Source organism: Lactuca virosa, chromosome 1 (genome assembly GCF_052849685.1).
Source record: "Lactuca virosa cultivar CGN04683 chromosome 1, Lactuca_virosa_CGN04683_v6, whole genome shotgun sequence".
Taxonomy (NCBI): domain Eukaryota; kingdom Viridiplantae; phylum Streptophyta; class Magnoliopsida; order Asterales; family Asteraceae; genus Lactuca; species Lactuca virosa.
In genome coordinates this window covers 313,920,622-313,939,043 of record NC_136426.1, presented here as the reverse complement: position 1 = coordinate 313,939,043, position 18,422 = coordinate 313,920,622, and the positions used below count along the sequence as shown (strand labels likewise).

Sequence of the window (18,422 nt, the reverse complement as noted above, 5' to 3'; positions counted from 1 at the left end):
ATATGCCACTCATCTTACAGTCTTGGAGTATGACTCTAAGACTTGTTTTGGAACGAAGTATGACTCATCTTTTTGATTTAACCATTCCAACAATTCAAGATTCCTCTTCTTAGTCATAAGAATGCACTAAGATGTCCTTAGAGGACTAATTGTGACATGATTTCTAAATCATTAAGATGATCACGAAACATGATACTAAAGTACTCTCCCATCTTTTCAGATTTGAGAAACTTTTATCCTTCTGCCTAATTTGATTCTTCTCATTCGTTCTGCCATACATCGAAACTTTTCCAATGTCTCAGAATTATACTTAAACCTATAAGTATAACCATATTTACTAAACTTTAGTAAATCATGACGAATAGTCTTATCGATCTTTTGTCTTGGACTTGATCAGTGCACAAGAATGTGTACTCGATCCCTTAGTCTTTCACTTGACTCACATATACATGTGAACAAATAATTAGTCTTAATTTTTCCAAAGATGAAAATTCTCATTCATCATAGTATACAACTTGCATGATTTCCAAGTTTCTATCCAACTGAAACCTTGGGTGATGAGAATCTTTCCTTATTTGGTAAATTATACATTACCACAAATGAAAGAAACAAATCCATTTTTCCAATATTGCTATCAATGGAATCATATAAGCAACAATTTTTCACAAATGCCATTGTAAGGATACTTAGAATAAATAAAATCAAAAAATTTTCTTTTATTTTAAAACTTTGCGGAAAAACTTATCCTTACAGTGCAAGAGCATGTGAAAAACTTGTTATATATTCCTAAGCAATATATCATAACTCCTAAGCAACAGCTCAAAATTCTGATCACCGAACCATGCGATCGAAATCCATCTTCGCGATCAGAATCAGCATATACTTCCTTTAAGTTTCTTCACTTTTCTTTGATTCTTAAAACATCAACATGTGACCCAGTCACATCATGTAATAAGAATCTCAGAATAGAAACTTAACAGAGTTAGATAGTGGACTTTACCTGAAGTAGAGTCAAACTTCTTGACTTGATCAACCTTATGATCTTTCAGGTAAATAGGCAGCTTCGCAATCAAATGCCCATTCCTTTGGCAAGAGAAACATATGGACTCTTTGGGAATGGTACACCGGACTATCTCAGACTTGCCTTTCTCTTTACCATTTGGTTAACCGAGTTGACTATGGCCGATCCCTTTCCATTGGGAAGAGAAAGCTTTTCTGGATATTCAATGTTACCATTGTCAATGTCCATGGAAGTTTGGAAAGTTGATCTTCTTAATCAAATTTGCTCTACCGGTGCTCCAAATCATTGCTGATTCAGCAGCACAAAGCAAATAGATAAGATCATTAAGGGTCATGTCATAGTCTGTTTCATAGTAGTCCCAAAGGAACTCACTATGTGACTTAGAAAGTGATTGAACATCCAACTTTCTTAAGACTTTGACATCCAACTCTCTCGGCTTGTCAATATGTGACTTCATCTCCAAGATGCGGTCACACATAGACCTTGCTTGCCAATAAGGCTTGAGTGACCTTGAACTTGTGGGTTAGGGAGAATAATTGGAGGAGGTGGAGGGAGTGAAGTTCCAAGAGATTTGGGAAGATCATAGATGTCTGAACTAGACATCTTTTGGGAGATATTCAAGATAGTTGATCTAAAGTCCTTAATATAACTCCCAATATGAAATATTAAGGCTAGGACCCAACACAATACTTTTATAACTTGGAAGAGGGATGCCGTAATCCAAGCTATAAAATATTTGAAGGTAGGCGAATGACGATTCACCAATTTCCACCATGAAAACGAAATAATTTAATTAGGTTTTACTTGGATTTGAAACTCCTAGATCTTTTGAGATTCATTGAACTTGTTCAATGGCATGTTTCAATCTCGATTGTGTCCTCTCAAATTTTGTGACTGGGATGTCGAGGATCACAAAACAAGGTGTGAATAACCATGCAAATATACTTGGTACCCTTAATATTTAGCCCTCTATCGATGTGTCGGTTAACCACACACGCTCCACCGATACTATGATAAACATTAAGTTACCCTTTGCCTACCTTGTTAAATCCAGCTAGTGTGTCAGTTAACCACACACGCTCCACTAACCGACTTAAGCAAAGTGCAAAGTGTAATTTCATGGGTTAGCACCAAATTCACATTTTCCTAAGTAACTAAGATTGGGAATTTATAAAAGTTTAGTTACTTAATATTTATCATTAATACTTTTAATGAAGAGAGAATTCTAGTCCTTGTCCTATCCGTTCGGCTAACGACCCTCCACCAATCAAGGAAGCGGTGGGTGAGAGTGGACACCCATTAAACTGCCATTTTATAGGCAGTAACCTTATACCCCCCTTATAAATCGGCTTCGTGAATGAGGCCTACTAACGGTAAGACTGACTTGCTCTTATACATATATATATATATATATATATATATATATATATATATATATATATATATATTATTAACTTATAATACTATAAAGTATAAGGGATGAATTTTAACTTTTAAAATTCTAAGGGCTTAATTTGGAATTAAAGTATTCATGAGGGGAAACTCTACAAATTCCAAAACTTGAGGGCAAGTTTTGAACAATTCAAAAACTTTTCAATTCCATAACTTATGTGTTTAAAGTAGTTTTAATGAAAACTTTTCAAGTTCCATAACTTGAGGACAAGTTATGGAAGACTTTAAACCATTTAAAGAATGAGACTCTTCCTTATTCATAACTTATAGAAATCTTTATGAGTTTTAAAAAACTTAAATGTGACTTTTCATATAACTTGAGGACAAGTTACAAAAAACACATTTTATGAACAACTCTTAGATTAATTTGGATTGAAAACACATTATCACATAACTTTTCTGTTAATCTAAGCTAACTCATAAGAACAAGATAATTCATATCAAACTTTTTCATGTAACTAGCCTAACCATTAAACTAATACAAAACATGAATCTATTGACAATTATCTTTGAAATTGGATTAGAATGAACATTACCACATCAAAAACAGGTTTATAGGTTCAAAAACAGCTTAGGGTAATGATTCTAGTCCAATTCCAACCTTAAAAGTTGAAAATATGCTGTCAGGGGGTCCTACTCGTCGAGTGTATGAACCTACTCGACGAGTAGGATGATTTTCCTCATGGACTCGGTGAGTCCATCAGTGGACTCGGCGAGTCCAGTTCCCAGACAGCCCGAAAATCGATTTTTTTCAGCACTTTGCATCAAGTATAATTGAAAACAAACCTAGGCTCTGATACCACTGATGGGTTTTGAGCATTCTAACACTCCTAAGTGTACATGCAACCCTAAATACATTGGATCTATGTTTTCTCTATTATACATGCAAATATGAATATTCCAAGGTATTACCCTATCTAGCATACAATCTATGATACCTGGGTAATAAAAACAAGTTTGAAGACATACCTTTTTATGTAGCTTGATTCCTTGATGCTTAAGAGCCGAGTGCCCCAAGTGTGACACCTCAAATGGTTCACACAACATCAAATACACTTGGAATAACTTAGAGAGAAATGAACCACTTCATGAAATCGGCTATCCATCACCATACACCCATGGTTCTCTCATGGTGGCCGATTTTGACAAGAATAAGATGCTTATATAGTGTGTCACAATTAGGGTTACACCATGTAAACCCTAATTGTCATGGCCTTTCATTTCCATGATCCATGGGTACAAAAACACCATGGAGCATCCATGGAGCATCCTATGGGTTTTAACCCAACTTGATAATCCATGGAGCATTAGCCCACTATACAAGTATGGATGATTTACACAATCAACCCATATATTTAATTAGTCTCCTTTTGATCACTTAATTAATTCCAAATTAATTCTTGACCAATACTAATTAAATAATCTTATTAATATATTAGAACTTATAATATATTAGTAAACCTTAAGTGTTATTTCTCTCATTTTAGTCTATCCAAATGCATGATGCCATGCAACCCAAATGGACCATGCCAATCGGGTCAAGTACATACCAGATATAGTTATGGACTTAGACACTAATCCAACACCTTTGTAAGTCATAAATCTCCTATCTTTATCTCTTATGCATGTTATATCTAAGATTTATGCTTTCCTTTTCATGGATGGGTTGAGTAGCATTCATGGGATCCATAAAGTTAGCAACTTTATGGATTATTGAGGCATTTCCTTTTAGTAGGAGTTCAGATCTAAATTTTGGAGTTGGTTTTAGACTCCAAGCATGAGTTTTGATTCCATTATCTTCTTATTGACCTAGTTAGTGTTCAAGTCATGCATTGGGCATGCATGACTGAAAAGCTACGATTTTTATGGTCCTTAGGGTTGGGGAAGACCCTCTTAAAAGTCTCAAGGAGTGGTTTAAGGGATTAAGAGCTTAATGCTCAAAGTTGTCCATGACGGATCTCACGACGTGAGCATTATCATGTCACGACATGAGAATGACTGCTCACGATTATTTTGTCTTTTTTCAGTCACGACGTGACCTATGGGTGGTCACGACGTGACCGTTGGCTGAAGTTGACCATGGACCATGGTTGACTTTTTTCACCATGGTTGACCTTTGGGTCAAACTAGGGTTTTAAGGATGTAGGCTGATAGGGTATGACTTTACTGTTATTAGGTGTCTCGTTGCTCCTGTCTACCCTGTATATGAGAGTTTTTGTATTTTAGCTGTTATTCGCGAGGTGAGTCTTCTCACTACTTTTACCTATGTGGTATTTATGTTTATGACCATATGGGTCTTTATTGATGGTTGTTGTCTTATCTGATTTGAACTGCTAATAACTTTGGGATTGCGAAGAATCCCCAGGGTTGCTGATAACCCCTGAAACTTGTTGTAAATCCACATGGCATGCTGTTAGCCCACTGGGATTGCTGATAATCCCCAAGGTTGCTGATAACCCATAGTTGTTTATTATTGTTGTGTTGTATGGATATTTTGGGAGGGACTCACTAAGCTTTATGCTTATAGTTTTCGATAAATGTGTTTCGGGTACCTCAGATGATCGTGGAAATGTGAAGGTGTGACTGTACACTCCGGCTTGCAGATCTTTTATAATTTCCACATTTTGATACTCTGATTTAGGATGATTGTATTGATACACCTGAGATTTCTTGTTTTGGTTTTTTATGATACTTGGAGGTTTTTGGTAAAATAAAAATGAAAAATTTGTTGTGAATTTTGGGTTGTTTCATGTTAGATCCCTTCTTTTCTTTTATGGTTTTACACGCCATGTGTTGCACGTGTGTTGTTTGTTTTTTCGAAGCGAAAACGTCTGAAGTCTGTGGACCACATCTGCAAGAGGTGGACAAAATGGCTGCAACATGTAATAAGAAGTTTGTTTGTTTTTTTCCGTCTTCAGGTTGCTACAATAAACTGAAATTAAACATGCAATGGTTAAAAATAATTCTAAATCAAAATTTTATTTAGTTTAATGCATATACAAATCAAATATAAATATCATTGTGATGATGACTTTTAAAGACGTTTATATAAAATAATTAAACATAATATTTGCTAAATAATAATAAATAAAATTGTTAATTTAGCAAACAACATATTCATTTTGTTAAATTTTCGAAGACAGTGATTATTTTTCAGGTTAGCTTCAATAAAGTTAGTAATTTTAGTGATTAACTTTATAATTTAATACTCCCTCCGTCCCAAAATTATTGTCCACGTTTGACTTTTGAAGTCTTTCCATGTCAACTTTGACCATAAATAACTTTATTTGTGTTATATAATTTTTGATGAAACTTATAACAATGAAAATACATTTAAAAACAATCTATTCATATATCTTACATAAAAAAATTATATAACACAAAGTAAATTATTTAAGGTCAAAGTTGAACGAAAGAGACTTAAAAAGTCAAACATGAACAATAATTTTGGAATGAATGAAGTATTTGGTTATAGATAATGTAACAAAAATAATATTTATATGAAATTTACCAAACAATTTTTGAAATTATGTAAAATATTCTAATTGTTTATAATATCTTTCATAATACTATTAAAATAATAAACATACTATTGAAAAAAAATTAAAACATATCTATATTGATTAATATAATTTAAAGTAAGGTAACAAGTTTGAAAAGAAGGGTTCAGTGTTGCGCCACACAGCACACGCACAACAATTTTTAAATCAAAAGTCTTTTAAAAAACAAACGGAAGCAAAAGATAACCGCAACAAAAGATAAGTGTTGTACCACTAAACTAAAAATAATCAAAAAGTGCTTTTTCTTAAAAAAGGGAAATAACTCTGGAGGGTAACTAACTGTTGCGTTTGTTCTCATTTGGTCACTTTCCTTTTTTTGTACCCAATATACCATCGAACTTGTTGTTTGTGTTCACCATAACTCTTTTGACCGGCTATCACATGTGATAGTCGGTCAAAGGGTTATGGTGAACACAAACAAGTTCGATGGTATATTGGGTACCAAAAAAAGGAAAGAGACCAAATGAGAACAAACTCAACAGTTAGTTACCCTCCTGAGTCATTTTCCCCAAAAAGTTAAATGAAATTAAAGCTACAAAAGTATGAAACATTGCAACCTTCTTAGGTCATAACGTACATGAAGAACGTTCCAGAGGGGTAGCTTCGTCAAAACATGATCTATGTTATGCTTACTGTGGTTAGCTGTCAACAACTCTCTACAAAAAGATATGACTGTGTATGAGAGGTATCTTTATCAGCATAAAACATTTACCTCAAGATATATTATGGTGATGTGTCTGCAAAAGCTGCATGATCTTGTACATATTGATGTTGTATCTTATCCCATGAATTCGATCTTAAAACCAAGTAAACTAAAAAATCACAACACTTGTGATTCCAATCGTTTGTAGACTTGTCCAGAATCCATGATACGATAAATCATTTGATTGGAAATGTAAATGTAGTCATGAAATGCACATGCTCAATCAAGATTCCCCTAATAAATATTCAAGTGTCTTACAAAGTTGTACATGTATCAATAATGCTCTTTTGTGGGTTATGTTTTGAAGAGAAGTAAGAATGAATCTCATAAAGTCATTAGTATGAGCAGGAGATGATGTGAGATTTTTCTGTAAAGAGTAAAGGGAAAATAACTCATGAATTCGATCTTTAAGCCAAGTAAACTCAAAAATCACAACACTTGTGATTCCACTTGTTTGTAGACTTGTCCGGAATCCATGATACGATAAATCATTTAATTGGAAATGTAAATGTAGTCCTGAAATGCACCTGCTCAATCAAAATTCCCCTAATAAATATTCAAGTGTCTTACAAAGTTGTACATGTATCAACAATGTTCTTTTGTGGGTTATGTTTTGAAGAGAAATAAAAATGAATCTCATAAAGTCATTATTAATATCAGCTTGAGATGATGTGAGATTTTTCTGTAAATAGTAAAGGGAAAATAACTCATGAGGGTAGCCAACCGTTGAGTTTGTTCTCATTTGGTCTTTTTTTTGTATCCAATATACCATCAAACTTGTTGTTTGTGTTCATCATAGCCATTTGACCGGCTATCAAAAGTGATAACCGATCAAAAGGTTATGATGAACACAAATAACAAGTTCGTTGTTATATTAGGTACCCAAAAAGAAAAATAAAATCAATAGTTAGTTACATTTTAGAATCATTTTCACTTAAAACAAAAAAACAGCCCCAATGTTATTGATGCCTTTTAATAAGAGTCCAGCTTAAATCTTTGTTTGTCAGCATCTTATTTTCGCAAATTAATAAGAAAATACACTCTTATTCGGTAACAGTAACCAAAAAAATAAACGTTTCCTAACCCTACCCTCGTCTTTTTGCAGCCATCGAAGAACATAGCCTCCACCCCATCCCTGCATCTCGGACGTCACAGAGGACCGGCGCCGGCGTCGCACCGCACCTCGCACACCGCCGGCGTCTCTCAGTACGTCGCACACCGCCGCCGTCGAGCATATCCGTAGCACAGCACACCTAATCTGCTGAAATCGGTACTCTTCTTCATATTTTCTTGCTGAAATCGGTTCTAAACTTCCTGAAATGCTTCTAACCGGTTGTAAAAGTTGCTGAATTGTTATATTGTTGATGAAATCGGTTCTAAAACTTGCTGAAATGCTTGTAATCGGTTCTAAAACTTGCTGAATTTATGGTTATGTTGCTGAAATTATTTCTTTGGTTTGATTTTGGTGAAATGTTGCTTAAATAATTTATTTTTTGATGTCCTCGCTGAAGTTTTTGATTTCCTAGACGTTATGTTGTGGTTCTCATTTGAAATTTGGTATGTGTACTTATACAGCTACGAAGCCTTAAAATTGAAGAGAATGGACATAATATCGCAATTACAAGAACAGGTAAACACCATCGCAGCAATCGCCTTCAATACATTCGGGACATTGCAAAGAGACGCACCTCCTGTTCGTCTCTCTCCGAATTATCCGGAGCCTCCTGCACCTGCTGCCGGTGCCGGTGCCAGTGCCGCCACCGCCACCGCTGCACAGCCCACTGCTACTAACACTGTGGCTGCTAATCCCACCACCGAAGAATCTCCCAGTAATAATATCGCAGAACAACCTAAGCTTCTGAGCGCTGAACTTGTCAAAGCTGCTAAACAGGTGCCATAATTGTTTCCTCAAATAGCATTTTTGTGTTAATTTACCACTTTTGTTTGATATTGAAGGACCAAATTGTATTGAGTAAATCAATTTCAGAACGAAATTAACTCTTTTCTGGCATGTGCTCTACTTAAACTCAAAAATATTTTTTTTTTTTTTTTTTTTGGTGATAGTATTGAATTTTGATACGTTCTGCTGGTTTTGGGTCTTTTAGGGTCAATTAAGTGGTAAGGTATCTGTATAGAAACTATATGATTATTAAATAAGAGAAATATTCGCAATAATCAGTTTAAAGCACATCCAAACACCTCCTAGGATTCTTGGAATCTTTAGTGTTGCACCGATACTTTGTCTTTACTAATATCTGATTAACTGTTTGTTGTTGTCTGTATAAAAGAAGTTTAAAACATATCAGAGAAAATACCGAGCTCTTGGAAACTGGAAGAAAAAATAAGTGTGGGACTTAATATGGAAAGCCTCATTTCAGTGACTTGCATTCTATGACCTATGTTAAGTCGTTCTTTGTGCATTAAATAAAAAAGAAACACCCATGTTATGTATAGCTCACTAAACTAAGTCATGTCCCAAGGCTTGAAAGTTAAATATGATGATTTTGTCTTAATACCAATTATTATCTGCCTGCAATTAACATATGATATGATGTGATGTGTAGTTTGATGCATTGGTAGCTGCTCTGCCCTTGTCAGAAGGAGGTGAGGAAGCTCAGCTGACAAGAATTGCACAACTCCAGGTATAAACCCCATCAAGGGAAAATTGCAGAAACAAACAGTAATGTAATATAATTCTTTTACCAATATAGGCAATGTACTTTTTTTTTTTTTACCTATAATAGCAATGTATTAACATTTCCTTACTCTAAGTAGAAACGTACTTTAGACTTTTTTTTACTGATAATAGCAATATGTATGAAATAAAATACATTGCCTATATTGGTAACAAAATGGATGTATGTTGCTATGATTCGAAAAAATTGGAGTGCTTTTCCATTATCTATAAAAAAAAAAAAAATCACCTCTAACTAAGTTGGAAATAACAGAGAGATATAGGCTTCTTTTGAAGTCGAAGAATTTTATGTTGCTTCAATTTGGCCAAAAGATTATAGTATGATATTCCAAATATGATTGAAGAGTTTATATGGATAGATCCTTGTGTGTGTGTGTAGGCTGAAAATGACCTTGTTGGGCAAGAACTTCAAAAGCAACTTGAGGCTGCAGGTTTGTACTTTTTTTTTTTATATGTACTAGTGTATGGTTTACTTGATTTCTTTCTTTTCCTTTGAGTCCCATGTTGATATTTTAGGGTAAATGCAAGAAATAGCAATGCTTCAATAAGAAAAAAGCTTTGCAAGTAACATGTTAGAATGAGTAGTTTTTATGTTAAGAAAAAAAATTGCAAGTAGAATGAATATTTTTTTTTTAATAGAACGAATCAGTGAAATGATGCTATAATAAGCAAATAAATGGAAGCAATAGCAATGTTGCTAATATCCCTCTGGAAAAACTATGTTTAACATTAGAGGTTAGTTTTACATCCTTCCTTCTATTTCCATTTCCCCCAAGTGTGTCTAGTCATTCTATATATATATATATATATATATATAGTCTTATTCATATTCATACAATAATAATACCTAATGCTAATCTTAATGGGTTGGTTGTTGTTGTTGATATCAGAGAAGGAATTGAAACAAGTGCGGGAATTGTTCAATGAAGCTGCAGATAACTGTCTCAACTTAAAGAAACCCGACTGACTAAATATAATTATTATTATTGCATTTTGCATTTTGCACTACTAGTGGTGTAGTAGTAACAGTGTCTGTATGGAGGATTAATTGGTAAAAAAAAGCTGTGTAATTCACTAACCCATCAATATTAGAGATGTTTAACCTGGTTTGGTTTGTTAAGCTCATGGGCTTTCTGTCGATCTATCTATTAGTAGAAAACTACTAGCCTTTTTGTTTGTAACACTGCTTTTTTTATGAGCAATGAGACAAATTTTGTAATATTTTGACAAAAACTTGCTTTTCATTTCCCATTTGTGCAAAAAAAAAAAAATGTATACACTTCATCCTCATCACTAAAAAAAACATCCTTAAAGAACTTGTCTGGTCAACCCATATAAAAAACTCACTCTTGTTTGTGCAAAAGACATTAGTGCCCTATCCATCTTCATCAACGAAATTAGCCTGAAAAAACATGTCATTTGATTCTCATTCTGATCATTGTAAATAGTTCTACAAGGTTCACCCAACAACGTCTTATATAGCAAACCTGCCCTTCATCTTTCTCTAGTATGTAAAAAAAATTGGTCCAATGTACAAACTAATCTTCAATCTCCCATGTGGCCATGTTCCATTTCAATGCAAAAATAAATAAATAAATAAATAATGTCTATGGTTTTTTAATTTGGTCCGTTTGACAGGACATTGCCCAATTTCTGCTGACTAGGCATTTTTTTGTTTACTGTGTACACATGGACGTTTGCGTGGCAAATGAGATGTGTATATTTGTAAGGTCATCCACATCAGTACAATGTCACTAATCTTTCAATTGTGACATATCAGCTTTGCAATGACTACTCACATTAGTGCAATAATACTCATCTTTCAAAAGTGGTCCCTACTGCCACATCAACAATTACTTTATATATATATATATATATATATATATATATATATATATATATATATATATATATATATATATATATATATATATATACTTAATAATAAATAAACATAAATTCTATTATTATAATTAAAATAATATTTTTAAAATAAAATAACAAAATAATAATAAATATTAAATTTATTTTACTTTATTAATTATTTAAATATTAAGACGTTACAAAAAACATGAATTATAAAACAAATATTACAATATTATTCCTCATTTTCTTCGTCTTCAAATCGGTTCCAAATCTCTTCAATCAAATCCGCTTGTAGTTGGTAATTTATGGATCTGTTACGAATTTTTGCATGACTCCGAAGATACATTTCATATGAAGGAAGACGACTTCGGGAAATTTCAGGCCTAACTATATTAAAATTAACATCATTATCTGTAAACTAGATGAACGTCAAAAGAGTAAACTAGCGATGAAATTATTAGAAATTGATCCATCAACATTGTCAGAACAACAAAGAAAGTTGTATGAAATGCAACTCGATATGTTATTAAACGGAAAATGATGTCAGTTTTATGCACTCTATCAATTACGTTTAAATAATTGTATTTCTTTTAATTTAATATGTTTATGATCATTTATATTTTAAATAAATAATAGTTATTAATATTTGTTAATTGATAAAGGAGGTATATATCATTGTTTTAAAAATCGGTTTTTTAGTTGAACCGATCTGGTGACCGGTTCCGGGTTCAATCGGTTGTACCATTGGTTCAATCCGTTCATGCATTTTTATGTATTTTATGGTCTACGTTTAAATTAAATAGTTGTATTCATTCTAATTTAATGTTTACAATTATATTTTTTAAATAAACTATAATTATTAATATTTGTTAATTAAATAATAATTAAATTTAAAATTGAAGTTAACGTAAACACAAATAAAATGAAATTTGGAAAACAAAATAAACAATGTAAAATGAAGTATGTTGAATATTGAAAGGAGTTAGTCGACGTGGCATGTAAAATGAAGTATGTGGCATTGCAAAAGATATTGACAGCCTGCGATGTGTATATTTGTAAACACTGCCCAATGTTCCATTTTATCAAACAAAAAGGACTACTGCAATATGTAAGTCGGAATAAAACTTTGCATGTAAATGTAAATTGCAACGAGTTTGAGTAAAGGTAATTAACCCATGTCCAAGGTCTAGGGATCGTCCTAGCTAACTGGATGATGAGAAATTCAAATTCCTTGTGTTTTTGGTTAATTAAAACCCATGTTATGACGATTTTGTTATAGAAGATTCAATATCCAAGCAAGAAATGTTACTGATGGACCTTGAACATCAAAGTACATCAAGATTTACTATTGAAGCTGTGGAATATATGTGAAGATTGAAACTGTGGTTCACCGTTTCCATTGTTCAATGCCTGGCTTCAACATAAAAGCATATCAAGATTTACTTTTGTTATGAATTCCACTTCAAGCGAATAAACATCAAACCAACCACTAACTGTTTAACAAGCAAAACATACAAATAAAAGTCGCGCTTGTGACAGAAGCAACTCAAAAGAAAAATTAAAAAAGTAGACAGATAGATTACTACAATGTTGTATTTAATGACTTTGGTACTTTATCCTTCATCCTTCCACACCATATCACTGCACCGTCCAAATTATCACATCAAATAATATCAATTTGTAGAAAAATTAAAAAAATAGAAATAAGGCCTTAATCCAATAAGCTATATATATATATATATATATATATATATATATATATATATATATATACATGTAGGAGGTGGGTGTTTGTTTTGAATTGACGCAAAAAGAGGTGGGTGATTACCTGTTGGTGTGGCTGTGGGTGGTGTTGTGGATAAGCAGCAGCATATCCAGCATAAGCTCCTCCAGCATGTCCTCCTCCATAGTACATATTATTTGGATCTTGTGGTACTACAGGAGGTGCAGGAGCATACCCCCCATAACTCTCGTATCCATAATATCCTCCACCATTGTATTGACTTTCCTGACCCTGAAATTTCAATAAATACATCATTCAATCTTATTTATTATGAGTCCATTGTATTGACTATTGAGAATAATACTAAATGATACTTAAAAACAAACCTGTTTATTTGAAGGACTACGACCCCACGAAAGTCTAACAGTTTGTCCACCTAATTGAGTTCCTTGCAGCATACGCAATGCTTCTTCAGCACAGCTTCTGCACCATGTATTATATAATATAAGTTAAGTTATAACCAACAACCACTTAGAGACATATTATTCTAAAAGCAACAAATAACAAGTTTGCACAAAACAAGTACCTATCAGCATATTGAACAAAGCCACACCGCTTTCCTGCAGGGATCTTGACATGGACTAATTGTCCATGTTGGCTGAAAACTTGCCTTAAATGTTCATCTGTAACATTTGGATCCAAACCACCAACAAATATCTGCAACCAAAGTGTTTTCAAACTCATGAGAATTTTGTTTCTATGTGGTGTGGTCTCTTTTGTAACAAATCACTCACAGTTGTATTATTTGGATCCTCCTCACTCTGTGATCCTTGAGTAGTATTCTGGTATGAAGCTGCAAATAAATAAAAACTCATATCAAGTAAAGTGGTTTCCATTCCAGTTTGAAAAAAAAAAGTCAGGACTCAAAAGGGGAAAAAGCCTCTTTCTAACTTTCTCTATTAAGTTATCCTTTCTGCATAGGGTCAAAAAGAAATACATATATAATTTATATAAATAGCTTCACAGATTAAATGAAATCATGTTTTCATTTTAGTCAAAAAGAAACAACACCTTCAAGAACTTATAGCCATTTGTTGTCTACTTGTTTTATCTAAGCTAACTTACATTATGCATAACCACAAGAAGCAATGAGAACGCAGTAACAAGAGGACATTATGCCCCTATTCAAGCCTGTAATATATATATATATATATATATATATATATATATATATAATGAACCTACCTACATAGACTAAATAAACCCTGAAACTGAAGAGTTTTCTTTCTCAAATCTCTCAATTATATGACATACAGCCCCACCCCCTTCTGAAACAAAACAGAATGTATAATGCTAATACCAACTGCAACTTCAAGCCCCATTCGCATAGATGCAAAAACCCAACTAATATTTTAGCATACATCATGGGAAAGTGAAAACTAACAAGATCATAAGTATGATACGCTTGTAATTTAGTGAATGAGAAATCTTCACAGAAAAGGTAGCCCTAAACTTTAGGCAGAGAGGTGAAGGAAATGAACATTAAAACCTTAAGAATGGGAAGAAAAAAAATCCAAGTAAAAAAAAGTTTAACGATACAGAGAAAGACAAAAGCAAGAAGTAAAGCGATAATTGGTGGCTGTTGAACGAAATAGGAGAAAAAAAAAGGATCACTTGAATGGAAGAAACTACAAATTGACTGGAAGGAGAGATCAACATTAAAAGGACTTGAGAAGAAAGTAATTTAACTACAGTATAATGTCGCCTTGAGGAATTGAAATAAAATGGAAAGGGCAATTTAACGGCTAGAAATTTAATACTGACCTAAGCAAGGCCACCCACTACAGGGGTAACTATTTCAGCTGAAATCATTGCCACAATCTTACATGATAGAGCCCCTTGATGCCCTGCTTTGAGATAACATGAGCTCTAATAAGTTTATGCATGTTTAATACTTTATAAAAATTTAATGCCCAAAATTGCTCTAAGCACGAGAAGGAAATGACTCTGCAAGATGGCGATTATCTTCAAGAAATTTGAACACAATACTGAATGAACTGAACTTAATAAACAAAACTGCAACGTATGTTTCTAAGAGCTAAGGGTCCAAACTCCAAAAGAAATAAACATACAAAATTCAAGAATCATATCACAAAGTTGTCACTAATAGTCTAATACCATGAAAATAAGATCAAGATGTTGTACCTTTAGGATTCTGTTGTCCACCAGTAGTGTTTTTGTTAGCAGCTGGACCAATGCGCATAGGTCTGGTTGAGCATAAGCTTCCATTCATCTCAGTCATGGCGCGTATTTGTTCAGTTTCATCTCCAAATTTGACAAATCCATAACCTTTTGTGCGCCCTGTCATTCGATCAGTTACAACTTTTGCACTTCTCACAGATTGATAATGAGCCCTAAATGTCTCCTGTAATGTATAATCTGTAACATCAGCTGCTAAGTCCCCAACAAATATGGTGAAATCAGGTGAACCATCTGCACGTTTTTCACCAACTCCAAGAGAAGCCCAGTTCAGCCTGAAGTTTTGTTCAACATTTGGCATGAGAGTACCATTGTATGTCTGTAGATGCCTTTCTGCAGCACCACGATTAACAAACTCAATGAAACCATAACCTTCAGATTGTCCACTTTGCTTGTTACGGATTACTTTAGCAGATAGGACCTGCAACCACAGACATCAATCAGGTGTGTAATTCCCCTCTAGTCATAAATACAGCAAAAGATACATGAAAAATGTACTACAGGTGCAAAGTTAGCTTCTATAGAATGTAAATTTGAAGCAATCCTTTACATTGGGGTTAGGTAAACTTTGAATTGCATGTCAATGGGCTTTTTTCAATTTAAAACCTGATATATTCTACAGTGTTTATGTTGTAGCATGGTTGACAAAGAGAATATTGCAAGAAAATCCTTATTAATGGTGTATCAGAAAAGTAGTAGGCTTCAGACGACAACTCATAATCTGAAAGGATGGAGTGATAAAAAGTTGCGAACCAATACTGCACAAATACACACATAACTGACAAAAATAGTGGTATTTGTAACAATATATCAGAATTATTCCACATTCATAAACCCGTTCGTCACCAGCACTGCAGATTTTGCTCACTACAATATGGTATACCTCAGAAAGATAAATTGCCTTTTAATGTGTATAGGGCATATGTGAAAACTGAAAACTTTGTGATCCAAATAAACGAAAATAATCTGCCGCGGAAAAAAAAAGCACAAAAATTAAGAAGTAATCGGAAAAAAATCATACATACCTCGCCAGATTGGGCGAAACAGCTGACGAGGTACTGTTCTTCCATCCAATACTGTAGATCACCGATCCATAGCGTACGGATTTCATCGGCGCTAGCTGGTTGATGATTTGGACCAGCACCCGTAGGTGTTGCTGCTACAGAGTACTGAGGTAGAACGGCCGCAGCCGGTGGTGGTTGCTGGTTGTATGTATACATATGTTGCGGCTGTTGTTGATGGAACTGTTGCCGTGGAGGCGGTACTTGATGTTGATTCATCATCATCCATTGTTGTTGGTACCTAGGATCCATGACCGCCGTTGTTCCTGGTTGCATAACTAAACCCTAGACAGAGAGACGAAAGAGGTCAAAGAGAGATCGTGATTTGAGGACATAACGACGACGTAAGTAAGGCGCAAAAACCCAATTTTGTAGATTTTGCATTTTTACCCCTTTGTCTATATTTATTTTGCCATCCTCCGTCTTCTCCAGTTATATGACTAAATTGCCCTTGTGTGTTATCTTGTTATTATTTACTTATTATCTAATAACCGTTAAAAAAACTCGGGCTTCGCCCTGAGTCGGTGTTTCATAGTAAAACTATCACCCGAATACTCTATGGTTCATTTTTTTCAGATAATCACCCCTCCTAAAAACTTAATCTAACATTATGTTGCTACGTGGTTCCCCGGATGCATGTATGGCTACCCGTCTGTGGGCTTCTTCCATTGATCAATCACGGCAACACGCGACATGATGTTGAAAAATCTAGGTTAGAAAGTCATACTGAGGGCGGTCCCTCGGTATTGTTCCCTGATACCTAAGTTATAAGTCATATTTAGGGCATGGATATTGGATATGATAGAATTGCGAAGAGTTTGCTTACTTTCTTTGGATTGGGCGAAACATTTCTTTATAGTTGGGGCTTGGACTAGTCCATGGTCTCTTCTTATGGGTTTTACGTTAGTCCTTAGGTCTAAGGGTAAGACCTTTTTTTATTAAAATAGTCTTGTCTTTTCTGTGTTTCCTGGGGATGCTTCATAGGGTGTGTGCGGGAGTAGGGTGATTCCTACGATACGTGTTCGGTATCTGTAACGTCCCAAAAAATACCGAGTCAAAAATTTATTTTTTTAAATAAGTTAAAGTCATTCATTCATTGTTCCAAAAGACAACCAGAGTCAAAGTATTCTCAAAACATTAGAGTAATTTGTAAACATTCAGTGCAGAATAAAACTCTAGGGGATGCAGTGCGATCAAGTCGGGGCCCTTCCTTTTGAAAACGAAGTACATGAAACCATAAACATAAAACATAAGCACAAAGCTTAGTGAGTTTCCCCAAAATGTCATATACAATACACATATACATATAACATCACGTGGTTGTGTCAGGTCCGTATTAACCCCATATGACATCATGTAGTTGTGTCGGGTCCGTATCAACCCATATGACAACAAGTAGATGTGTCGGGTCCGTATCAACCCCGAGTCCATAATGACTCTATATAACAACACGTAGCTATGTCGGGTCCGTATCAACCCCACATACATAAAACATGCAGCCATATCAGCAAGAGTCACAAAGACAACAGGCACATACAAGCATATCAGTAAGTGTCACAAAGACCACTACTATCCTACAACATAATCCAGTGGGTCGGCATTGGTGCCTTCGACCCACAAGCACAGTGAGGAGACTCGCCTCAATCCGAGATAAACTGGAACATACACGCGCTGTTGCCACCAGGTTCCTCACACTGAACACATCCAAATTGTCCTTAATTAATAGTTAGGACAACTTCCCATAACTCTGATGGGTTTTCTACATAGCAAACAATCCTATGTGTGCATGCAACCCTAATTTGAGGATCTATGTTGTCACTATTAGACATACAAGCATTGAACACAAAAACTGGAAACCCTAACATGTATCTAATAATTTCGAAATCTATATAAGAAGGATTAGATCACATACCTTTATTGCTATATAGTAATAACAATGAAATCTTGAAGATCCTTGCTCTGAGAACAAGTACCACAAGCGTAGTACCTCTGATGGCTCACAAACACACTAGAGCAAGAGGATGATTATGAGAGAGATGAGAGAGGAGATATGTACTCAAACTTTCGGCTCTTCTAGGATTT

At 34.4% G+C, this 18,422-nt stretch overlaps 2 protein-coding genes across 3 annotated transcripts; one reads left to right on the top strand and one right to left on the bottom strand.

Moving 5' to 3' along the window:
• Positions 1 to 7,766: 7,766 nt before the first annotated feature.
• On the top strand, positions 7,767 to 10,556 carry MED21 (mediator 21). 2 transcript variants are annotated; one of them, XR_013741494.1, is made up of 6 exons: positions 7,767 to 8,006; positions 8,312 to 8,627; positions 9,301 to 9,378; positions 9,811 to 9,862; positions 10,071 to 10,166; positions 10,322 to 10,556. XR_013741494.1 is itself a non-coding variant. In XM_079087126.1 (5 exons), exons 2-5 carry the CDS (start codon positions 8,337 to 8,339, stop codon positions 10,396 to 10,398), a joined length of 498 nt encoding a protein of 165 aa, XP_078943252.1. In that variant the 5' UTR covers positions 7,772 to 8,006; positions 8,312 to 8,336; the 3' UTR covers positions 10,399 to 10,556. The 2 variants fall into 2 exon arrangements, 1 of the variants encoding a protein (XP_078943252.1); XM_079087126.1 differs by lacking the exon at positions 10,071 to 10,166 and having other exon boundaries at positions 7,772 to 8,006.
• Positions 10,557 to 12,665: 2,109 nt separating this feature from the next.
• LOC145167851 (polyadenylate-binding protein RBP45-like) lies at positions 12,666 to 16,686 on the bottom strand. The gene is made up of 7 exons (XM_079087113.1): positions 16,305 to 16,686; positions 15,226 to 15,700; positions 13,815 to 13,873; positions 13,607 to 13,737; positions 13,407 to 13,503; positions 13,126 to 13,311; positions 12,666 to 12,938 (listed from the first exon to the last, which is right to left on the bottom strand). Exons 1-7 carry the CDS (start codon positions 16,614 to 16,616, stop codon positions 12,936 to 12,938), a joined length of 1,263 nt encoding a protein of 420 aa, XP_078943239.1. The 5' UTR covers positions 16,617 to 16,686; the 3' UTR covers positions 12,666 to 12,935.
• Positions 16,687 to 18,422: the final 1,736 nt, after the last annotated feature.